The following is a 26,204-nucleotide window of genomic DNA, read 5'->3' as shown; positions in this document are numbered from 1 at the left end:
GTGCAGTGATTTGAAAGAAATATTACACCAACTAGAGCTGGATTATTATTTTGAGTCAAACCTTATGGTAAATATAAATATGGTTCAATCAAAAATACACAATTATTATTTAAACCTCTGGAGCAATGAGATTTTAAGCATTCCTAAATTGCGGACTTATGTTCATTTTAAAACAACTTTTGGAAGGGAAAATTATGTAGTACTTGATATGCCTAAATATTCACGTTCAATTTTAGCACAATTTAGATGTGGCATTTTACCACTACGAATAGAAACCAGTAGATATCATGGGGAACCTGTTGAAGATCGAATTTGCACCTTTTGTTCTAAAAATAATGTAGAAGACGAAATTCATTTTTTATTGCATTATCCTTTGTATACTCTGAATATCGTTCAAAACTTTTTGAAAACACTGGTCTTAATCAAATGGCATGGTCAGATGTGGATTTACTAAGAATACTTATTTCAAATTATCCTCGACAGGTTGCAAAGTATTTATATTTTTCATTTATGCGGAGACAGTCCGTTATCTTCAGAAAATAAGAATGTATTTCAGTGTCATATTTATCTACTAATAACAGACACTACCAGTCTTAGCATACAAATTACATATATATGTATATATACATGTATCACAATTATGTTTATTTACTTTTTTGTTTATCTCTTAACGTTGTGCTCTTTATTTTCTTTATATATTGTATTTCAATTTTGTGTTTAAAGTGGCATATAGGCCCGATGGGCCGGGTGTTAATTGTTATTTTATACAGTTTGTAAACAAAGGATTTAATTATGTAAATTACTTACTAAATTACTTACTTACAAGAGAAGAAACTCAATCAAGGTTTAGATCTAAGAAAAAAATTATCCCTGATACCATTCTTAAGCATAAAAACTGTAATTTCTTTTGATTATGTAATTTAGAAAGTCTTTAAGATGTAGTGTATTTTATTTTTCAAATAAAGATTTAGGAGTAAAAATTCTGAAACTTTTTTAACCGATTGTCTATCATATTGCAACTTCAGGAATATTCACTAGAATTCATGTACGATATGATGATATAAGTGAAAAACATCGTATGGGTAGTTGATTTTTTTTTTAATTCAATTTGGCGGTCATAATTTTTGAATTCACCCTTAAGAACATTTTTTTTTGTTTCTCGACATCCAGTGTTTTAGATTTAAAAAAAATGATTAATGCAGCAAAAATACATAGTCAATTGAAAATCTAAATTATAAAATATTTGCTAAAAATATTTTTCATAATAAAATTCACGAAGATGATGTTTTCGTGTCGAATTGTTTTAGTGACCTGGGCTAATTTATTTAGGATCGTTGGTTTCAGTTCGCCTTTCCTCTCATCAGCAATAGATGGACAAAAGGCGCCGATAATCATCCAAAGAAAGTAAAAAATACAAATGCAATTTATCGTTTACATGTATCGAATATTGATCTCCGGAAAGGAATTACTCTTACGCATCCGGTTTTACTTTAAAGAAACACGTACCCATCATTTTTTCCGGTTTGTGTCAAATGTTTATGTCAATGATTAAGGTATTTATTTTACATTTTTAGATGTTATAATACATTTAGTGTATGTCTTCTGCTGTGTTTATATGTAGTGTAATTTGGTAATGTTTTGCATACTTTTTTCTTTACTCTTTTTTCTAAATTCAGTATGTAAAAAAGTCGCATTATGACTGTTTGATGCAGTGATAGTTACCGAAACAGATAAATGACCGCTTTTTGTGAAATAACTCAGGAATAACCTTCAACTTAGTACTGTTCTTAAAAAAATGCATGAAAATAACCTCATCAAAATGCTCCCATGATTTTTGGGCTTAATGAAGTTGCTGAATGATTTGTAACTACACAGTTACTTCATAAATGAAATTAAATAGGAAGTCATTTCTACATGTTCTAGCCAACAAGATAATTGGCTGGCAATAATTTAGCACTATGTAAGGCATTCCTACTTATCCATGGCTCAATGTACACAAGGTGGTATAATACAGTTACTCGAAGTATGGAACCTACATCTTTTGATTAAAAGTGTCCAAAAGATGCAGTGTTTGAATTGGATAATTTTTTTAAGGTTCACATCCTTTTGCTCACTCATATAAAATTATTTCTGATGATTTTTTTTCCCAGAAGAAATGTAATTCATAATTAAAATGCACTTAATTTCAACATAATCTTGCAGGGCAAAATTTTACAGAAATGGTCCATTAACTTGTCAACATTATAGAAGAAGAATATTCATTTATCCAGTGAGAATTATCTTTCTTATCAGGGTATCCATGAACCTTAATAAACCATAGTACAAATATGAGTAGTCACATACTTGCAACTTTTTGTTTATATAAATTTCTGTAAAAAATGTATTTCTAAAATCTGTAAACAGATACTAGTTTTATCAAGCTATTTTGAAAAGCTTGACAAAGCTTACTAACTTATAAGAGTGTAACAATTTGTCTAAAGCCCATAAAGGGTATCCTGGTATATCATAATACATTGGGAATGTATCACAGTATGTATCATGATACTTCACCTTTCGTAATTTTCTATATAAGTTGTGTGTCTGTTCTGAAATGAGAAATTTTCCATCACAATGTGAATTAAAGGATAAAAGAAGATATTCTTCAGTTCACAAATAAATTTAATGTTTGTAACATTTAATAAGCTCTGAAAGATCATAAGTAAATAAAGATAATCAATTGTATTTAAGGTACTTATTCCAAAAGATGTTCTTGAGAGATTCCTAATCATATAAAGCTCACCTGAGTAAAAGTCTCCGGATAGAAAAATGCCCTCCATCCATCTGTCTGTCTTTTGTGTCCTCTTTGTGTGTCTTTTTTTTTTCTTTTTTGACACTTTTCTTATTTTTGACTTCTACTCCAAAACTTGCACAAAACTTCCTTGGATGAAGGGAATTCAAATTTCTGCAAATGAACATCAGGGTCATGCCCTTCTTTAAGAGGATGTAATTGGGAAAATAGTGAAAGTAAGCAGTGGTTATTGTCTTATAGAAAATCTCAAGAATCACACAGACAGAACTAACACTTATTATGTGAAAGGTTTCTTACTGAGTGTGATTCATGTTTCTACAAATAATAGCCCCCCCCCCCCCCCCCCCCCCCCCCCCCCCCCGGGCTAGGTCAGGGCCATCTTCCAAAGTCAAGGGTTTCTGATCCATTCTGCTCAAGTGGAAAAAAAAAATCAGAACTCAGAAACCTTTGACTTGGGAAAACCTTAAAAAACTGTCTGGACAAAATCTATCAACAATTATTCAACATCCCAGGTCAGCATAGATTCAACTCTGTTCAAATCCTTACCCCAAAGGCTAGGGTTGGGCCACAACAAGGGACCAAAGATTTTTCATGAAAATACTTTGCATACATGTATCTTAGGAAATAACTCTATCTTCTTCTCAAGGACAGCAGGACCATTGTTATTAGTCATATTAATATGCAAGCATTCCAGTGTAAGTAATGTAGATGCAGATTTCTTTACATAATGACATTTGTGGCCAAAGTGGGACTACATGTACATAGGCTTCAAAATTTTACCTGCGAATAATATAATGTATGAAATTGTTTTTTGAAATTCATTAGTCATATATTATAATATGCTAGCATCCCCATTTAGAGTAATTTGTTCAAATTGTAGACCCTTGGAGTGTAGAATGGGGCCATAATAAGGTCAAAGTTTAATTCATTAGATAGGAAAAATGGAAAGTCCCTAGGGGAACAAAAATGCCTACAGATCCATGTGAGATTTTTTCACTTGGAAAGCAAATGTCTTATGTTTCACAAAGGAAGTTTGTTCTATTACAAAAATCGATCAATCTCATAAACTAATCATTATGATAGCAAAATATTAGTACAGTCAATTATAGTTGCATATATAACTAGAGTGTTCCAAGGAACACACGTGTAGCCTGCTTTGTACCTTCATTAAAGGTGTAAATAAATCTAAGAGTGATCAGCTTTTTATTTACTATGTATAAGCATGATAGACTAATAGTTCATGAATTTGCCTCCAAAGAAAAAATGGCATCCTTGGATAGTATAAGACTGCGATAGAATCTGACACAGAAAATATGGTTCCATAACCCTCAAATGAATAATTTAATTGAAATTATTAGAAATAACTATTTGTCTATTATTAACACGTGTTTCCAACAATCCTCCAAAAGAGATTTCAGTCTGTCTTTACTGTAATTGCAGCCTATACAATCCATTGTGGAATACCGATCCCGATGAATTTTCATAGTATATAAATACAAGTTTGTGTGGTAACTAAATATCAAACGGTTTCAAAGTACACTATCACGAGCTCATAAACGTGTATAAATGCTAATTATCTAACCCTGCCTCTCAAAATGCAAAAGTCATAAGTTTCATTACACTGCCCGAGATAGTTTTTGCAAAGTAGGTCAAAGGTCAAGGTCAGTTTGATTGTTATGCTGGCATTTATCCAATCTAATTAAAATTAGATCTTCCATTCGCTCCCCGATTTTTTATAGGGTGAGTTAACCATGCATCGGACACATACCTTGCTTCGGACAACTTCAAGCAATAAACTTTCATTGAACCTGAGTCTCCCCATGTTTTTACTTGTTTCTGTCTTAAAGATGAAGAATTAAACTTTTTAATGATGTCGATTTTTATTTTCATGTTGTGATAAAAATACCACAAGAATGGCCTTGAAATTACGTCATATTTTGCATCATCAAAGGGGAGTAACCAGAATTTTACGATTTTGCAATTTTTAGAGTTGTCGTTCTTTTAAATAGACGTCAACGGAATGGGTCGGACCTTGGTAAAATTTGCCAATGATTGATAATATTACAGAAATTTTTCAAAAATTTTACTTCAATGTTTGTATTATATATTTTAGAGTTGTTTTTAACTAGTATGTTTATTTCACCGTACATCGGACACAAATTAACCATGCATCGGACACTTTCCGATGCATGGGTAATCACTTCCATTTTCATGTAAAACCCAAATGACAGCTGTTTTTTACGGAAATAGAAAATAGAAACTCTAAATTTTCAGTGAAAATACAAATTATCGATATATGATGACTAGAAGTGGACTCAATTTATTTGTTTAAACTAGATGATTATAACCCACGAGACAAAGGCGCGAGTTGTCATATTATACTAGCATTGTAAAGCCTTTCTAAGGCGTTTTGATGCAACTAAAAACTCTTCATATTTGAGGATCGAAATAGTCATTCAAATTTAATTAGAAGGTTAATTTTTAAATAAAAGATAAAAATCTTTCGATATCACTAATTTTAAAGCACCAAGATCAAGGTATGATATTTTTCTGGTTCAAATATCGTATGTCCGATGCATGGTGAATATTGTCCGATCCTTGGTAAATTCTGACTTATTTCGAAAAAATCGGTTTTTAATGATATTTTCTCAATAAATAGGGCACGGTTGTGTCAAAAATTTATATTTTAACCACATACTACATGTTAAGTTCCATTTTGATAATATTCGGTCGGTAGCGATATCACTAGAACTTGTTGAAGTGCAAGGGTGTCCGATGCATGGTGAATTCACCCTATGTCGCCTATAAAAAATCGGGGAGCGAATGGAAGATCTAATTTTAATTAGATTGTCATGTATCATATTGTCTTGTGACAAACAGTGCACATGCTAAATAGCATATGCTTACCTCTTAAATGTCAAAAATATGCTGTATATCGGCACTATTAACTATTTGGAAAAGTAGGTTAAAGGTCATGAGGTCGGTAACCATGGTAATTTACAAAAGCCATGGTGCTAAGCAATATAATTATGTGCAAAATATCAAATCAATACCTCTTACAGTTCTTGAGATATAGGGTGTGACGCAAACTTCCGCCAGAGTTCGTTTGTACCAAACCTATGTGCGGAGACGCAGAGGACTATGGGTAGTTTGGGTGTGACGGAAGGACAGACAGACAGGCGGACAGACAGACAGACAGACGCCGAGTAAAGTGGTCCCTTTGTGCTGCTCTGCAGGCGACACAAAAATAAATCATTATGTACATACCTTCTTAGCATCATTTAGGTAATTTATGCAAACTTGCTAGTGAATATACCATATTAATCGAAAACATTTCAAAATGAAACTCCTATAGATTCTGTAATTACATAATTTGAGAAGCATTACTAAGTACACTGTAATGACATTAACAACTTGCTGATCCTGTCTGATTCAAAAATCTCATAACATATGACATCTCATAACAGGAGAAAGTTCCAACGGAGAGTATTTAAAGCTCCTTTTTTTCAGACTAAGTTTAAAGCAGTTGACATACTGTATCCTCAAAGACATCTGGTTTTGTTTTTGATTTTTTAAAAAAATTGTTCTGGGGTTTTCTTGATATAATAACCATTTTTTTTTCTATCTCTTTGCAGGATATTTGACCCTAAAATACAAAAGCTATGTATTTCTTGTGGCTATGTATTTTACTCAGAGTAACATTAATATCGGGAAACAGATTTGATCCTCATGTTTTTCCTCAACGTGGACCCTTTTTCGAGGGATGGTATATACGGTTAATAGATTCTGACAATGGCAATAGTATAGGATTATTGTTTGGGCAAGTATTACCTGACGTGTCAAAGAGTGTGAATAACTACCCGCCTGTTCTCTGCAGCATTTTAGTGAGATCGTGTTCAGTAACCGGATGTAAACTCTTCTCCCATGATGCTACTTTTAATTCATCTGACGTTAAAGTGAGAGTGAAAGGTAAACCAGTTGATAAAAATCCGGACATTTCTTCACCAGCCAACTTTACTTGGCTTGCAAAAAACAGCGTTTCCTTCGTTTTCTTCCGGAGTAACGTCTCGTCCTCTTCATTTCGTGTAAAATTTGGAAATGTCTCTCTTGATGGCGAGTTATCTTCCCCTATTCCATGGGGTCCAGATGGCGAAGGACCTGAGGGATGGGTGGATAAATTTCCACTTCCGTTGCATTGGTTTGTATACAGCCTTCGTTCATCTATTGTGTCGTACAAGTTCAAAAAAGGCAGAGAAATTGTATTCGAGGGGAGACATGGGACTGCTCATATGGAGAAGAACTGGGGAAAATCATTTCCAAAAGCGTGGATATGGTCAGAAGGAATTTCTCCGAATAATGTTACGTATGTTGTATCTGGTGGGCCTGTTCAAGTTGGACCCATTCCCATCACTGCTCATTTACTTGGGTATAGAAATCCTTTAAAGAATATTTCTTTAGATTTCCATCCATATGATAGTTACATTTCTGCAAAGTATGATGGTTGCAGAGGATTTATAAACATAACTAACAGTGCGACATTTAACTCCGGACACGACATTTGTCCGGACTTTCGCCAACCACTTTTCCAAAGATATGTGGAAACCATTTATGTCATCTGATGGGATTTTTTAAAACTTAACACATGAACCAAAATTTACACCTGATTATCTTCTAGGTAAAAAGATATTACACCTGAAACCAAGAAATCCCATGGGATAATGGTGGGATTTTTTCTCCTAACCAATATCCCACCATTATTCTGTGGGAGAAAAAGGTATTCTGTGGGATTTTTTCTCCCATAGAAGTTTGAAAATCCCATGAATGCTTTATAATGGGACAAAATCTCCCATATACTTGTATATAGAAGATAATCTCCCATCTCTTTATAAATGTGGGATTTATCCCATATTCATTACAAAATAGAAAAAAATTCTCCCATGGGATAAAGAAACAACAGTTTTAAACCAAATAAAGAAACTATTGAACAGTTTAACTTCTATTAATTATTTATTTTCATTTAAGTTATGTGTTTCCTAAACCATTTTTTTTTAAATTTCTTAAAATTAACCAATTTTGGGGTAATGTTTAATTTTTTCAATGATTAAAGATCAAAAAATCAAAAGTGGTTTTATCTCTATAACTTTCAGTTTTTTTTTTGTTTTTGTTTTTTTTTTAAGTAAAAAGGCAATTTCCCTTGTATGTAGATTACCTTCTTTTATTCCTTGTATGTAAATTTTGAATGGGAAAAATCAAAAATGCAATTAAGAAAGAACAAATCTTTTTTTGTTTATTTTCCTCCTAATCATTTAGGTTAATTTATTGCATAAGTGCCATTTGTCAAGCTTTACAACATGATCAGATCCATGCACGTTGTTAGATCTTTGCCTGTTTGCTGCACTAAACTGATAGGTTTCCAATTAAAAAATCACATGAAATTGGGTCGTATCAGTCACTCTGAGATTCTTAAGAGAGTTTTAAAACTTATTTAGATGCACAAACTGTAATAATTTACCTAATTTTTACTTTTAATTTTCTTTGTATGATCCTGATCATGCCTTGTTTTGTTCCAATGACAGCTGGAAATTATTTTACACATAACGAACCCGATCTGACAAATGAACAGAAAATAATGTTGAAAAAAATTCAACCATCTTCATTATGCACATTTACTGGTAGTTTGCATTAAAAATATTTAACAACCTTTTCACTAATTTCAAAACTTTCTACCTACACCTTAGAAACATATCAAGAATTTTTGACGGTTCATTGAACCCGTTCAAAAATAAACATGATGAAAGGGCATGGATCCAGAAATATTTGCGGTGGTACTCTACTCATTGTTTCATATCATCCAGTAGAAAACAAGTTTTCCTTAGTTCTGTTACTTCTTTAATAAAAGCACTCTGCTGATCTTTTACTTGTTATTTTTTGGTACATATAATAACCATGCACCATTGACATGTATTCAACTGATAATAGCCAAGTCACCTTAGGCCATTGCAAGTTTCTTCTTTGTTAAACGTCAGCATGGACCTTGTTTTAGACACCCCATAACACATAAAATAAGAGGTCCAGGCCACAGTTAGTTAATGCTCACTGTTAATACCCACGCGGATGCAAATATAGCAGAATGATATTGGGTACATGTATTAAACTTTTACCTCAGCAATCTACGTGTAATTTAAATAAGATGTTAGATCCGCACGCATACTCGCTAAACTGACTGTAGTGACTATGTGAGCGGATCTAACATCTAATTTTAACTAGATTGGTACTTAAGTGGCTTAAATTTATTCAACTTCTTTCAGGAAGATTTTCAATTTTCTTGTCATAAATGCATATTGTCAATTATTATGCTTCCTGTCAGTTTGTCTCTACATAACCCATACCCTACTATTCTTGCATAGTGTTCTAAGGATTTAAATAGCATAAGCATACTATGCCGAAATAGTGCTCGACTTCATTTTCTGAAGAAAAACTGACTGCGCCCACGCCTGGGAGCGAACTCACAACCCCGAGATTGTCAGTCCGACGCGCTACCGATTACAACACAGACGCCGTTATAAATATCAATGTCCTATAATATATATAAACTTAGTTTCAAATATTTTACACTTAAGTAGCTGCAGAACTGTAGCTCTCAGAAAAAATATATGTTGACAGACCGGAGAGCTACAGTGCCACCCATTGAAAAAACTGTATATTTATTGCGCACAAAAAAGTGCGCTCGGTTCTGAATTAATTCTTCGAAATTCTTACCTCAATTGAAAAAAAAGCTACATTTCAAAAAAGTCCTTACTCCTCTATAACTTTCGTAGTTTACACTTGTACTAAGTGCGTTGGACCGAATTCTCGTGAAGACCAAAATGGCAGTATAAATAGGCAAAATTTTCAATGATTTCAATTTCAGGGCCAGGAGGGCTGTTAAAAACGATTATAAGGAATGTTTTATTGTGGAAACAGTGAAAGAATATGTTAGAAACACACGTTTAGTAATATTTTGAGATGACAGTTTTAAAAACACTGAAAAATAAATCGAGAAACAGCGCACAAAAAGTGCACAATAAATATACAGTTTTTTCTATGGGTGGCACTGTAGCTCTCCCGTCTGTCAATATATATTTTTTCAGAGAGCTACAGTTCTGCAGCTAACACTTAAGATGAAAAATAAACAAAATAATTCTTCTAAAATAGTTTCTTGCAATTGCCCCCATCACTCAACTACTATTCTCTAAAACTATCTGTACATTATACCTAAAGCCTCCGGCTTGTGCACCATTTGTCAAACCCTGACTACTTTTTAAGAATAGTGCATGCAAAATACAACACTATTATATAAATATGCACACTTCATGAGTTCCCTAGTTCATTGAATAAAGGTACACATACCTTCATTTTACATTTAAGGACATACGCAAAATACCTTGCCTACTGATAATTTTTCAAGATATTCTAAATTTAAACTTATAATACATGTACCATATAACATATTTTTAAACAAAAAATCAGCATGCATTTCCAGGGATTTTGAAAAGATATTAAAGTTTGAAAAATTTTGCATTATTCAAAGAAAAATGTACAAAAATTACAAAACATAAATTCCAGATTTTTTTTATCAAAATTATTTTAGAAGGGATTTACAAATCCATATATAGACAATAAAAATATTGCACACAGGTCCTTCATTTAGTGGAACTCTTCAACTCCAGGGAAGAACCCAATAAAGTGCAAACTACGTTGCGTATGACCTTAAATGCCCGTTTATATAAGAGAAAAATAAATTAAAGAACTTGTTCTAATTAAAATAATGAAAAAAAAATCCTTATTTAAGCCTTTAAGTTTAATTTTTAATTAAGAAATTTGACAGATGAATAAAAAGAGTAATATACAATATAATACTTCTTCAATTAATTCTCTTGGTTCCATTCATTAGATATTCAATATTCGAGTCAACACTCTATACATGAATGAATTATCAAAAGTTTTGTCCTTAAAGTTTTCAATGGATCCACAGATCATGAGGTGATGTCTCCTTTTATGTGTATGTATCTGTGTACACTGAAAAAAAAAAAAGTCGCTGTGTGATGAAAAGGATAAACCAGAAGTCTCTGATGAGACTGTAGCTCTACTGGTCTATATGTATAACAAAGAAAAAGTAACACTTGGATTTGAAACTTTGCAACAGACAGCAATAAATAGAATTATGTATCTAAGTGTAGTCTACTTGTGTGCCACATTATATTGAAATCATACCAAAATTGTAGGTGGAGTAGCGTTTTAAAGGAATTTTACAGAAATTTCTATTTTTAGTAACCATGGCAGCACCGTTCATTGAAATGTACCTTAGTGCAGTCTAAGTTATATTGAAATCAGAATAAAACTGTAGGAGGAGTAGTGTTTTGAAAAATTACAGACAGATGGACAGCTAGACAGACAGACAACTAGACGCCATGGACAGACAGACAGACGGACAGCTAGACGGATGGACAAGGGACACCTTCCTATCCCATAAGCTCTTCTGGTCTCTGACCAGTAGAGCTAAAAAAAATATCAAATTTGATTTTTTTTCAATGTTAAAGAAATAAAACTGCAAAATTAAATTGTAAATGGTTGGTTGCGTACTAATTATTCAAAGTAGTTTTTGTTGTATGGTTTGAAAAATTTTATTATTCATTCTCTCTATTTTCACAAAGAATTACCTTTGCATTTCTTGTATCTACAAGGGGGACAAATCTTCAAGTGGAACATGTACACTATATGTCAGCTACTATACCTTCATTTTCTGTTAAAGAAAAAAAATAGAATAAATCATACAATACCAATTACATGTATAATAACAAAGCATGGATTAAATTTTTCACTAAAATTAGAAAATGAATTGAATATCGATCACTCAAATTTCTCGATCCAGCCAAAATGACTGACACTAAAATTTACCCCTACTGAGGTCGAAGTATAAAAGTATAAATTAGTTTTATCTATCAATATACCATAAATGAAACTTTGTGCATGTTCTGCATACATTTACCGGTATCTGTATTATAGTAGTTTTATGCCCTTGAGAATTTTTCATGATGTCATGCCATAATATTTCCATGTCTGTTTTTTTTTTCTCTGTGGTAACTCTTTGAAAGTTAGCGGAATTGATTTCTTGATAATTCTATCGGAATGTAAATTAGGCAGGTCGATAGGTCAGGAGCTAAGAAGGCCTTATATGCATGAAAATCTCGTGCGCACCTGTCTCTGTGTCTGACGCTAAGGAGGCTAAATATGCATGTAAATCTCGTGCGACTACCTTTGTGTTTGACTTCAGTGGGCGAGGACTATTGAAATTGGCATGGGAGTCCTTGTGTAATTTAAATCTATGTCTACATTAACATTGCAGGTTATCCTGCAACATTCACGAGAATGCGGTCTTTATTTCTTAAACATCCAATATCCTATCAATTCTAATAAAAAATCATATTATTAGTAATAAAGCTAGAACTTTTTTTTATTTCATTTCCAATTAATAGAAAAAATATTTTTACAAATAAATATGTAAAATAAAAAAGTCCTAGCATTTTTGTCTTTTATAATTTACTTACACATAAGCATCTACATGATGTATATTTTTTCCCCTCAAAAGAACATGAACATAACTTAATAACAAGTTTGGCTTTCCAGAAAGCCATAAATGTCATCTCTTTGGCTTCATGAATGTCACAGAATAAACAGTGGAATGTTACATTATTTTTTCAGCTATTACATGCAGTAGTATCGCTTTTGAAAAAAAGGGAAGGGGGGAGAAAAAAATCGACGACTTATCTGAACAATCTTTGACAAGGGGAAAAAGGGGCTGTCCAAACTCCACATTTTCATTTCTTGAAAGGGAGGATTAAAACTTTTCCAACAAACATATTTTATATTATAGTACATTCCCATGGGATGATTTGACGTACCATACTGCAACAAAAGATGGAAGATGGGGCAAGGACGCGCCTTTGAATGAATATTTTTAATGTTTGGGAAAAACATGGAAGGGGGACGACCCTCCTGTTGCTACATGCCTATATTATTTTACTTGTTGTAAATATGCTTTATTCATTTTGAATATTTTTTGTACAATGTCTGTAAAAAGAAATCTAACCACTGAGAAATATTCGTAAAAATTAGATATAAAACAATTGTTCCGTATGAAGATGGATAAAACCTTAGCGTTTCTTTTGACTTTAGTTTCTAGTCGCCTACTATAACAGCAAAGCAGTTTTAAAGCGCTAACTTAAATTAATCCGAACCTCAATTATAATTTCCAAAGATTTTCCTTATTTTAAACGTATCCTCTGAAGTGACTTGGCTATCGAGCCACTGGGAATATCAAGGAAAACATTGAGACACTCCTGCATCATATCCTTCTGCTGCCAATATGCAGATTCATGTGTTAACGCTATATTATGTATATATAATATAAGTACATGTACACGTATACGCTTGTGGGAAAATAGCATGCATAGAGAGGTTATAAAATTGAAAAGTTACCATTTAAAATTAAGTATTGGCACACTGAAAAGAACCTCAATCTACCAACATCGATTTTATACGCTGTTCCACGAGACACAAATTTTATAATTTTGGCTTTATTTCAAGAATATGAGGAGTGATTTTTTTTTTTTACTTTTTTCCATTAACAAAAAAAATGCAAATTAGAATTGCATAAAGAATTAAATTGATAAGTTGCTTTATTTATTAATCCTTAAAAAACCTGAGCCAGGTCAAGAAAATTGTGTTTTTCCTAAAACTTTTCCGCAGGAGTAATTTTAAAGAAAAAAAGAATAGTGAAGACATCCGAGAAAATACTCATAATGATTCTTTACTATTTTTATTCCAATGCCTGCAGCACTGAGCTACAATGTACTTAAATCAGAGACATTAATTTATGTTTCTGCTTAAATTGTGCTTTTAGGTAAAATTTCTTTTTATTTTTTTTGAATAAGTTCTGTTTTATTTTTCATATACGGCAGTAAGTACATATAAAAGTTAAGTTTTTGCCATTATATATATGCATTTAACGTGAATGTTTTCACTGTTTTCTTTCGTCAGTAAATCTTGGATCCACGCCTTGGCTTATACATTCAATATGCCATGTTTTGTGTATTTTGATCCCCGCGCGCTGACCATCGTTTCTGCTTCTGCCAAGTATTGCCCACAATCAACAAGCTGATTATTATGGCAAATTTAGTGCGCATGATATGACCAAAAATTAAAACTTTAAAAGGTTAATATTAATAATATTTCTTACTTATGGTTAGAAGATGATCACCTGAGACCTAAAGGTGTCAGGTGTATTTGCCGAGACTATCATTCCACTCTTTGATGGTCCAAGGGAAATAGGAAAACTTTTTACGCAATAACCTAGATACAATGTTTATGTGTATTTTGAAGACCACCACCCCAGCAATCCAACCTCTATTATCCTAATGAACCCTGTGTAGTTTTACTTTAAGATGGACCATTTTGTAATAATAAGGCAGAACGCTCAATTTTGTTTACATCTCTATATTTAGAAATCGTGTCATCGTCAGGTCATTTGCCAGACCACCAGCTTATCGATGGCAGCTCACACTAGGACTTCACTTCCGGAAAACGAACTTAATGTGTCATCTCCCGAGGGAGATGACAATGATATTCCTAAGTATGTATTCATGGTATAAAAAATGAGTTTAGCAGTAAAAAGATTGATTTTTCACTCAAAGTTTTAAGACTGTTTTTCAGAGATTAAAAAAAAAAAAAACATTGATTATATCAATAATCATGTGGGTACATGTCCTATGTAAACTTCAGAGGATCAACCAATTTTCTAACAGAGAATTAGTAATTTGATATTTGGATACTTCCAAACAATATAAGTAGGAGTTTTGGGGGTTATTAATTATGTCCATCATGACATGTACTATAAGCACTGACCCCCCATATCTCAAAATTTATCTTGACACCAAAAAAAAAAAAAAAAAAAAATAGTACTTGCAACACATGCAATGTTTGTTAATCCCTAGTACACTACAGTAGTAGGATACTTTTAACCATGTCTGAGAGAAGATAATTAATTTTCTAATCAGTAATGCTGATGACTGTGATCAAGATACTTATAAATTGTAACTTGCAAATTACAGACAAATTTAGACATGACAGTATATTTTTTTAAGTACAATCATCAGCTAGTGTACACATTGAGAATATTCGAACGAACGAATACTAGCCTACAACGTTGTCATTGAGGAAATTCGAACGAAAGAATAATATTCCGATGTGTATAATTTTCTGACGATTATTTACTTTGTTAACTTGTATAATGTACTACTGAATAACCCCATCGACTGCTAGCTCTGCAAACACTTTACAGTGACAGAAATTCATAAGATTGTTTCATCAGTTAACGAGGAATCAGGTGCAGGATGATCTATAGATCTTTAGACTTCAAAAAAAAAAAAAAAGGAATCTATGAGCCATGTATTAACATGCTTTAAATGAAATAAATAACAAATTCAATAATTCTAGATCTACTTACAAAAACAGAGCAGGTCTTCGTCATAATTTTGTTTACAAACATCATGTGGAAATTCCAATATCCTCATAATCTTGTCGCCGTTTTTTTTTTCTTTGGTTGGTATTGGGTAATTCTAGGAATATAATGCATCCGTCTGCACAGAATTTTTAAGAAGTGAATCCATAGATAGAATATTACTGCTTCTTTTTATTTATTGGTTTATCTTTTTTTAATTTAAACAATGCATAGTTCACGAGAAAACAAAGAAATGAAATAAATTATCAGGCCTATTTTTTTCAGATTTTTTTTGTTGTTGTTGTAAATACTGCCATGGGTAATAATGGTAATTAAAATGCCCAATACCAAAAATATTAACATTTTATATAAATGGGACATCATTATGATCATTGAGAACATGATAAGAAGGAGGAGGGGTAGTGGACGGGTGGGTAGTCTCTCTGTATCTCTAAAATAAAAATTAATGTTTCCCTTGAAAAGTCAAGAAAATTTTATTTGCATGGTCAGTGGGATATTCAGTACAAGTTTAAAAGTCCAGTCAGTACATAGCCTCAATAAAGCCCCTTCTTCTTCTTTTAATTCACGACATTTTGATATATTGTTAACCTTCTATGATGTTCAAAATTGTATCATTCACCAACCATCCTTCATGTGATAATCAATAGTAACCTATAAATTTTTGTCACTTCAAATCCCATTTTTGTGAAACGTAGAATGAAAAATCAAAAGCTATACGAGCATTCATTTTACTTCCATAAACATGATTCAAGTCTATATTTTCGAATTTTTTGACAAACGTTTGTTTGTATCATCTGTCCTTATGGGGGGGGGGGGGGGGTATGCAATTTTATATTAATTGTTTGCTATCAATTATGAACGATGTAAAATTGTTTGGATTTAATTTTTAAATTGAAAATGAAAAAAAAATTATGACTTAATCCGAAGGTTTAGTAAAAGCATGGAGTTTGTTTTTCATGAATTTCTATTGTAGATTCATTTGTTAAATCGACTTGCTGTGTGTTAATATCCCTTGTGTATGTTTTGTTAGTTCCAAGCAAATTGTGACAGTTTTGCTACCTGGGGAAAACAAAAGACTCTTAAATGCCTCTAGGTATATACATACATGTATCATACCCTATGGAGATCTGGGGTGAAGATATTGGTTTCTTGGAAGTTAGCAAGGGGAGGGGGGGGGTAGGTTTAACAGCAGACTTAAGTTGCTTTATTAGTATTCAAACATTTACTGCAAGATTAAAAAAAACAGGTAATACAACAGAAGTTGATTATTTTTCTGTGAAATCAAACTCAGATGACAAATATCAAAAAAAAAAAAAAAATCAGATTGAGCTTAACTTGGGATCGACACCCCCGTCCAAAAATATAGTCCCGTCCAAAGCTAAAGCATTTAGAAGTCAGCAGAGTCAATATCTCGAAGTGGGTCTTGTGACGCATTTATGAATATGTCCTATTATTGTTTTTTATCGATAAAATAAAAATAAATCATTTATAAAATTATAGCTTTAACTCTAGCTTAAAGAATATCTATGTCCGATCTAGGACACTATAGCATAATACGATACTCTTTACAGAGTTATGTCCCTTTCTAGAATGTAAGTTATAGATTTTAAATACTTATGGTCTTTACGTTTACGTGATTTATTTTTTTCATCTAAACAATAATAGCCAATGTAACTTTTATTTTAAGAAATTTTGGACGAAAAGGAATTATTATAAAGTTTAGTAGAAAAAAATGACAATTTATAGATCCTTGATTTAAATTATAGTAAATAATCAAAGCGGTCCCTTAGGACTGTTGGTATATAAAGAAGATAATATGTTTCTCTGCTATATAACTTCAATGACCTTGTTTTAATGTTATCCTGTAGATCACATTCGCATTTAAAAATATCTTTCGTGGAAGAGCAAACTGATTAAATTGTAAATAGAAAAAATGAATAAAAATATATAATTTGATATTTGAAAGTTAATGATGTACCAAATGTAAATTCCGTGTGAAAAGTATACACATATACTTAACTTTCCTATCAATAATCTTGTATTCAAAGTGTACAAACAGTACATTTCAGATACTAGATGCAGGACTTGTGAAATAAAACAAATGGGTAATTGCAGCCATATGTCTGCCGATAAGGCCACTGTTGTTTAATTTCAAGTCTATTTCAGGTTTTCTTTTTTTTTTTTTATACATGTATTGAAATCTTACGAGATTGGACAAACTTAGCACTGCACATCAACACCAAATACAGAGTAAGGGTGGAAAGCTAAAGATTCATACATTTTATCGTCATTCAGTAAAACAAAAAATAAAATTAAAACAATTTTTAAAAATCAAGCAGAAGAAATGTTGCCCCCATATGCAGACGTCTCTTTTACGCTACGAATATTATGCAACAAAATTATAAAAGTTGTATGCTTCTATAAATTCTTCATCAGTTGAGCCCACCTCCTTACATGTACCCCACCCCATCTCAAAAGAGTACTGAAATTGCTTCCAAAGGCTTGATTGTATTTCAGTATCTTTGATTTGCTGAAGAATTTTCAAGAGATCTAGAGTAATTTATTGATTCTGGAAAATCTTATATAATGTTGTAAAAGAGTGATCAGATTGAAATCATTGAATGGATTCCAATTTCACACCTTTGAAAATATATTGTAAAATTTAGCCTGAAGGGAATATTCTCACACCTTTTTTTCCCAGAACTTCAATGTAAACAGTGATATACACATATATTCAACAATTCATCTCCACACCGACTGATGATGACTCGAGCCATTTCCTGTTTATTATCAATTTGTGTATATACTTTGTTTTGGAGTACCTACTCTAAAAATTATTTTAAAACATTTTCCAAGAAAAAACAACAACATTTTAAAGTGTTGATTAATGGACATACAAAAATATGTATAGTTATAGTTTTTTTTTTTACTGCAAAACAATGAAGATGACAATGGCTAATAATTAGTAAATATAGTTAACCTTCTTAATTAAGTTTAGGTAACAACATGTTGGACTAATTATATTGTTAGTGCTATTATCACATGAAAACAGTTATTGGTATCTGTTTCAAAAAAAAAAAAAAAAAAAAAAAAAATTCAAAATACATGTATTTGAATGTACACATGAGGCTTCATGGTTTGCTCATTCAAAGATCTGTTGCAACTCATTTTCATAATTAAAAAACCATCATTTATTCAACATTTTATTTTTTTCTTATTTAACAGATTAAAAATATATATTCATAAAATATACTTTTCTAACATTTCAATTTAATTTTACCAATTTATATATATGCATACATATAATATGACCTTTCCTATTACAATGCATTCAGTACTGTCTTTTATGGTGCAGATTACAATCACTTATAGAATTTAGACTCAATTTACCAGAAATTGTATTTTTCATTTCATAACTAATTGTTTGGGAAATTTAATGATAATAATAAGTGTATAAATTAAATGAAGAATATCTAACTGTGCCATATTTCATCGTAAGTTTTTGTATGAAGAAAAACTATATAGGTATACATCTCAGCTCTTTGATTCATTCCTTGAAAAAATTATCAATATAATTACAATCCTTTAAATTTAAAAATGACCCAAAATTTAAAGTTATACTGATATAGAAAAGAGTAGAAATTCTGATATTGTAAAAATTAAGACTTCAATTTTCATAGGGAACATTTGCCATGTTAATAAAACTCACCTAATCATACTGGTGTGTTCTCTTAAATGGCTATATATAACTTTTTTTATTTCTGAATGAAATTTTGCCAATTTGATATTATTTTGCTTGCAATAGCATGTACTTTCTAAATGTAAAATGATAAATTGTAAAAGGACTGAAATTTTCATAGGAAGAATCCATCATCATATTTGATACTCCGTCAATCATACTGGTGTGTTCTCTTGAATGGCCATAACTTTTTTATTTCTCAATGAAATTTTGCCAATTTGATATTATTTTGCTTGCAATAGCATGTACTTTCTAAATGTAGAATGATAAATTGTAAGAGGACTGAAATTTTCATAGGGAGAATCCATCATCATATTATACTCTGTCAATCGTACTGGTGTGTTCTCTTGAATGGCCATAACTTTTTTATTTCTCAATGAAATTTTGCCAATTTGATATTATTTTGCTTGCAATAGCATGTACTTTCTAAATGTAGAATGATAAATTGTAAGAGGACTGAAATTTTCATAGGGAGAATCCATCATCATATTATACTCTGTCAATCGTACTGGTGTGTTCTCTTGAATGGCCATAACTTTTTTATTTCTCAAGGAAATTTTGCCAATTTGATATTATTTTGCTTGCAATAGCATGTACTTTCTAAATGTCAATTGATAAATTGCAAGAGGACTGAAATTTTCATAGGGAGAATCCATCATCATATTATACTCTGTCAATCGTACTGGTGTGTTCTCTTGAATGGCCATAACTTTTTTATTTCTCAATGAAATTTTGCCAATTTGATATTATTTTGCTTGCAATAGCATGTACTTTCTAAATGTAGAATGATAAATTGTAAGAGGACTGAAATTTTCATAGGGAGAATCCATCATCATATTACACTCTGTCAATCGTACTGGTGTGTTCTCTTGAATGGCCATAACTTTTTTATTTCTCAATGAAATTTTGCCAATTTGATATTATTTTGCTTGCAATAGCATGTACTTTCTAAATGTAGAATGATAAATTGTAAAAGGACTGAAATTTTCATAGGGAGAATCCATCATCATATTATACTCTGTCAATCGTACTGGTGTGTTCTCTTGAATGGCCATAACTTTTTTATTTCTCAAGGAAATTTTGCCAGTTTGATATTATTTTGCTTGCAATAGCATGTACTTTCTAAATGTAAAATGATAAATTGTAAGAGGACTGAAATTTTCATAGGGAGAATCCATCATCATATTATACTCTGTCAATCGTACTGGTGTGTTCTCTTGAATGGCCATAACTTTTTTATTTCTCAAGGAAATTTTGCCAATTTGATATTATTTTGCTTGCAATAGCATGTACTTTCTAAATGTAGAATGATAAATTGTAAGAGGACTGAAATTTTCATAGGGAGAATCCATCATCATATTATACTCTGTCAATCGTACTGGTGTGTTCTCTTGAATGGCCATAACTTTTTTATTTCTCAATGAAATTTTGCCAATTTGATATTATTTTGCTTGCAATAGCATGTACTTTCTAAATGTAAAATGATAAATTGTAAAAGGACTGAAATTTTCATAGGGAGAATCCATCATCATATTATACTCTGTCAATCGTACTGGTGTGTTCTCTTGAATGGCCATAACTTTTTTATTTCTCAATGAAATTTTGCCAATTTGATATTATTTTGCTTGCAATAGCATGTACTTTCTAAATGTAGAATGATAAATTGTAAAAGGACTGAAATTTTCATAGGGAGAATCCATCATCATATTATACTCTGTCAATCGTACTGGTGTGTTCTCTTGAATGGCCATAACTTTTTTATTTCTCAATGAAATTTTGCCAGTTTGATATTATTTTGCTTGCAATAGCATGTACTTTCTAAATGTAAAATGATAAATTGTAAGAGGACTGAAATTTTCATAGGGAGAATCCATCATCATATTATACTCTGTCAATCGTACTGGTGTGTTCTCTTGAATGGCCATAACTTTTTTATTTCTCAAGGAAATTTTGCCAATTTGATATTATTTTGCTTGCAATAGCATGTACTTTCTAAATGTAGAATGATAAATTGTAAGAGGACTGAAATTTTCATAGGGAGAATCCATCATCATATTATACTCTGTCAATCGTACTGGTGTGTTCTCTTGAATGGCCATAACTTTTTTATTTCTCAATGAAATTTTGCCAATTTGATATTATTTTGCTTGCAATAGCATGTACTTTCTAAATGTAAAATGATAAATTGTAAAAGGACTGAAATTTTCATAGGGAGAATCCATCATCATATTATACTCTGTCAATCGTACTGGTGTGTTCTCTTGAATGGCCATAACTTTTTTATTTCTCAATGAAATTTTGCCAATTTGATATTATTTTGCTTGCAATAGCATGTACTTTCTAAATGTAGAATGATAAATTGTAAAAGGACTGAAATTTTCATAGGGAGAATCCATCATCATATTATACTCTGTCAATCGTACTGGTGTGTTCTCTTGAATGGCCATAACTTTTTTATTTCTCAAGGAAATTTTGCCAGTTTGATATTATTTTGCTTGCAATAGCATGTACTTTCTAAATGTAAAATGATAAATTGTAAGAGGACTGAAATTTTCATAGGGAGAATCCATCATCATATTATACTCTGTCAATCGTACTGGTGTGTTCTCTTGAATGGCCATAACTTTTTTATTTCTCAAGGAAATTTTGCCAATTTGATATTATTTTGCTTGCAATAGCATGTACTTTCTAAATGTAGAATGATAAATTGTAAGAGGACTGAAATTTTCATAGGGAGAATCCATCATCATATTATACTCTGTCAATCGTACTGGTGTGTTCTCTTGAATGGCCATAACTTTTTTATTTCTCAAGGAAATTTTGCCAATTTGATATTATTTTGCTTGCAATAGCATGTACTTTCTAAATGTAGAATGATAAATTGTAAAAGGACTGAAATTTTCATAGGGAGAATCCATCATCATATTATACTCTGTCAATCGTACTGGTGTGTTCTCTTGAATGGCCATAACTTTTTTATTTCTCAATGAAATTTTGCCAATTTGATATTATTTTGCTTGCAATAGCATGTACTTTCTAAATGTAAAATGATAAATTGTAAGAGGACTGAAATTTTCATAGGGAGAATCCATCATCATATTATACTCTGTCAATCGTACTGGTGTGTTCTCTTGAATGGCCATAACTTTTTTATTTCTCAAGGAAATTTTGCCAATTTGATATTATTTTGCTTGCAATAGCATGTACTTTCTAAATGTAGAATGATAAATTGTAAGAGGACTGAAATTTTCATAGGGAGAATCCATCATCATGGTATACTCCATCGATAGGAATTGGTGTGTTCACTTAATTAAATTACCATAACTTTTTGTACTTTTCAATGAAATTTAGCCAGTTTGGAATAGATTTTTTTGTCATAGCATTCACTTAGTAAATCAAACCTAATAAATGAATTTGTGTATATTTTTTGAAACATTAAGAAAATGACCAATGGGAGACTTTTTTTCTACTCAAGACCAGGTTTTAAAATTTAAATAAATTATTTAAAAAGGGAGAGCTTTATCTGCCTTATAAATATAGTCATAATTACTATTCAAAAATAGAAATTAAGTTTTTAAAGTCAGATACCTGCATGCATATAACATATGAATTTATTTGACCACTAATTCAACTGTGAAACCTGAGTGGACTACAAGTTTTCTCCTTTTATTTCATGCAAATTCACTTGGCTGAGTACTTTTATTTGATAACGCTCTTCGAGTGAAAACGCTACCATGATTAAAAATAATTCAACATTCATTTAAAGTAGAAAAATATAGTCGTTATAGAACAATTGAATACTTTATTTAGAATGAAACGAAACGCCCGGAGTGAATCCACATAGTCGAGACGAATCCACCCAATACCGATCAAGATCTCCACTGCGCTTTGTATTCGTAGTAAAATTACACATTCTGTAAATGCATTGTTGCAACTGTGATGCAAGAACAGGGAAAGATGCAGTCTGCTGAAAGGATTAATTCACGTACTTTTAAATCAATTTAGTCTCATTTATATTCATTTTATTGAGATATTGGTTTAATACGTAATGCTTGAATTAGTCCACAATCACCTCAGCGCAATGAATAAGTCAAAAAGAAAGGTGCTTTAGTTCAGTTCAGTTATGGAATTCCCTCCTATGTATAAGGAGCACCCGAGAAGGTGGTTTCATAAAATACATTTAAAGGTCGGAAGTATTTCAGCACTTATAATTATAACCCATTACAAACCTATTTCAATGATATTTACAAAAATATTTTAGTTACCATTCATTATGAAATCATTTCAAGATATATCCATGCAGAAGTCTATTTAAGGTTTATGATAAACACTGATAAAAGTAAAGAATAACAATTTTATATCTAGACCACAGCATGTATATAATATGGCAGTAAAGTTTTTTTTATAGTGATATAAAGCTAAAGTAGAAATATTAAAGTAATGATTTTAAAATGTTAAGTTTGCAATGAATTATATGGCAAAAAGCTTTCAAAAATAATTTTGACCCTTGACTGTATTAGATTAAAAGAAGATGGACTGTTTTTCCCTGTACATTAAAGAGATAAAAACAATTTCCATTCTCCTGTAGGATAAAATATTCTATAAATCATTTTGTTAGAGAACTTTTAATCCTATTAGTGACAATTATAGAACTTCTTGTCCTATTTCACAAATTATGGGATAAAAAATCCCATGTAAGGTTAAAAATGGGAGTTTTGCTTCTATAGGAGAAAAAATCCCACAGAACTCATTTTTCTCCCACAGAATAATGGTGGGATATTAGTTAGGAGAGAAAATCCCACCATAATCCCATGGGATTTCTTGATTGCAGGTGTAATATCTTTTAATCTAGAAGATATTCAGGTGTAAAGGTTAGTCCATGTTGTGCAATTAAAAAAATCCCACCAGATGACATAAATGGTTTCCATGTATCTTTGGAAAAGTGGTTGGCGAAAGTCCGGACAAATGTCGTGTCCGGAGTTAAATGTCGCACTGTTAACTGCAAAAGGACCTCTTCACTCAGTAGAATTGTATGTGACAGCGGAACTATCCTCTTTTAGTCAATGTTTATATGGACCAGAGAGTCAAGGTTTTCGTCCAGTTTGTAAAGAGACATATGATGCATCGGCCACAATATATGTCTACAGACTCAACATTCTCATCGACAAGCAGTTTCTCAGCAGTGTTGCATTAGAATTCGGTGGAGAAAATGTGTGTGGGGGCTGTACGTCACTTAAAAAATAAAATGCTTTCTTTCTTTGTTATTACGGGGATTAACGTCGCATCTATTGCAGAAAAAATTAATACATAATTCCCTTATGCAGTGTTACAACGCGAAATGTAATAACAACGCAAAATGTAATAAATTTGGATTATTACATTTTGCGTTATTACATTTTGTGTCGAGATCAACGCATAATGTAATAACGCAAAATGTAATAGCACGATTTTTGGATTGTTACATTTTGCGTTATTACATTTTATTACATGGGATTAACGCGAAATGTTATAATGCATTTTTTGGTTGTTACATTTTGCGTAATTGTCGAGAAACCCCCTTCCCGCTATATTTACACCAGCCAGTAAAAATAGATAGATTTCTTTTCTAAATTTCAGGCATGTGCCTATCAAACAGCAAAAGCAAACTGATACACTGATCAATGAAATACCCCCCCCCCCCCCCAACACACACACGCACACACACATACGTGAGCACGCGCGTTTCTTATTTGCAATACCTATGATTTGGATATCAACTGATTTTAAATGACTAATGGAATCAATATATGATAAATCAGATCTAAAGAAAGAATTAGCATATGTTTATTTTTCCTTTTGTTTAATTGTTTTTCATCTATTTTCTTCATCCACTACTCAATTGAAAATTATTCTCAACCTGACAGACTTAAAAGTGTTTTTACATTTTGCGTTGTTGCATTTTGCTTAATCTGGACGTAAAATGTAATGTGGATTAGCACATACCATTTCATGGTTGAAGTCGACTTTTCCACTCGGCGAGCAGAGTTTTGACGCTGTTTACCATGTTACGGAGATAAAAGAAAATACAGAAAAAAATGCCATATATGGTCTTGTAGATAAATTATTGCAGAAGACAGTGGTAGTAAACAATTTGCCAGTGCATTTCCTCTAAAAGTGTAAATGAGTGCGATTCTGGAAATGGGGGTACTCCGTGTAATTCGAAGTTGGATACCTTGTGTTATTATTATACTATGGGTTAAAAAATTTATTACAGAAACAAGTGCCTGTGGTATATACGTTATTACATAAATAGTACATGTTTGGGGGGGATTAACAGTTGAAATGGACATCCCGAGAGAAAACAATTGTCAGTTGTCAACTTTACATTTTGAACGGCTTTCAAACTCTGCGCCTCCATTTTTTTAAATTAGAAAGCTTCGAAAATTCACCAACCACTTTTTTGTTTGTGTGATGGTTAGAGAGTCCTTGTCATCTAAAGTTTTGTTATTTTTGAACTCGCAGGTAATTTTCGTCTGTCTTTTGTTCTGTTTTGTTCTTTGTTTTGATTGACGTGTATGTATTTGCCTTCCTTCAAATGCATGGCCGGCGTTTTGAGAAATCAGAAGACCCAAGAACCAAATTGTTTGCCTGAGACCGTTAGGCTGAAGGCAAACAGTGTGATTCAAGGGGTCGACAAAACGCATTTTACCCGAGAACACAGTCAGTAAATGTTCCGTAACCCCCCCCCCCCAAAAAAAAAGGGAAAAAAAATAAAATAATAAAAAAGGAAACATTTATTACTTGTTGATCTAGCTCAAGTTCTATTTTGGGTACGATCTTCGCCAAGCGCTCGGCACTTTGAAGTGAAAGTTGCCGGTCTTTCGGATGATTCTTTTAAAAACCGAGGCCCCATGTCACGGTAGGCGTTGGAACGATAAAGAACCCTCACTGCTCAATGACCCTAAGTGCCGAGTAAAGATCTATTTGATGAAGCCCTTCACCGGTATATGTTGACGTCTCTATATGAATGAAAAATTCTCGAACGGGACGTAAAACACATAATCAATCAATCATTACTTGTAATGTTTATATACGTTCTAGAAATTTTGATTGTTTTTGTCAGGCAAGCTTTTTGAAAA

The 26,204-nt window shown here is 31.9% G+C and overlaps 1 protein-coding gene and 1 long non-coding RNA gene across 2 annotated transcripts; one reads left to right on the top strand and one right to left on the bottom strand.

Moving 5' to 3' along the window:
* Window positions 1-1,533: 1,533 nt before the first annotated feature.
* Window positions 1,534-24,350, top strand: LOC133175341 (uncharacterized). Its single transcript, XM_061310435.1, has 3 exons — window positions 1,534-1,553; window positions 6,424-7,398; window positions 24,043-24,350. Exons 2-3 carry the CDS (start codon window positions 6,451-6,453, stop codon window positions 24,328-24,330), a joined length of 1,236 nt encoding a protein of 411 aa, XP_061166419.1. The 5' UTR covers window positions 1,534-1,553; window positions 6,424-6,450; the 3' UTR covers window positions 24,331-24,350.
* On the bottom strand, window positions 10,677-15,425 carry LOC133175502 (uncharacterized). The gene is made up of 3 exons (XR_009719296.1): window positions 15,333-15,425; window positions 11,488-11,570; window positions 10,677-10,846 (listed from the first exon to the last, which is right to left on the bottom strand). It is a non-coding gene; the product is annotated as an uncharacterized LOC133175502 (long non-coding RNA).
* Window positions 24,351-26,204: the final 1,854 nt, after the last annotated feature.

Source organism: Saccostrea echinata, unplaced genomic scaffold (assembly GCF_033153115.1).
Source record: "Saccostrea echinata isolate AGI-Se365-2 ecotype Australia unplaced genomic scaffold, CSIRO_AGI_Sech_v1 ptg000062l, whole genome shotgun sequence".
Taxonomy (NCBI): domain Eukaryota; kingdom Metazoa; phylum Mollusca; class Bivalvia; order Ostreida; family Ostreidae; genus Saccostrea; species Saccostrea echinata.
This window is presented reverse-complemented; position numbering and strand designations above follow the sequence as displayed.

What these genes read in the sequence shown, in the direction of transcription:
- LOC133175341 (XM_061310435.1), top strand. Translation starts at nt 6,451, where the DNA reads ATGTATTTCTTGTGGCTATGTATTTTACTCAGAGTAACATTAATATCG. An exon ending in GATATGTGGAAACCATTTAT is followed by an intron (nt 7,399 to 24,042) that starts GTCATCTGATGG and finishes GGTTGGCGAAAG; the next exon opens with TCCGGACAAATGTCGTGTCC.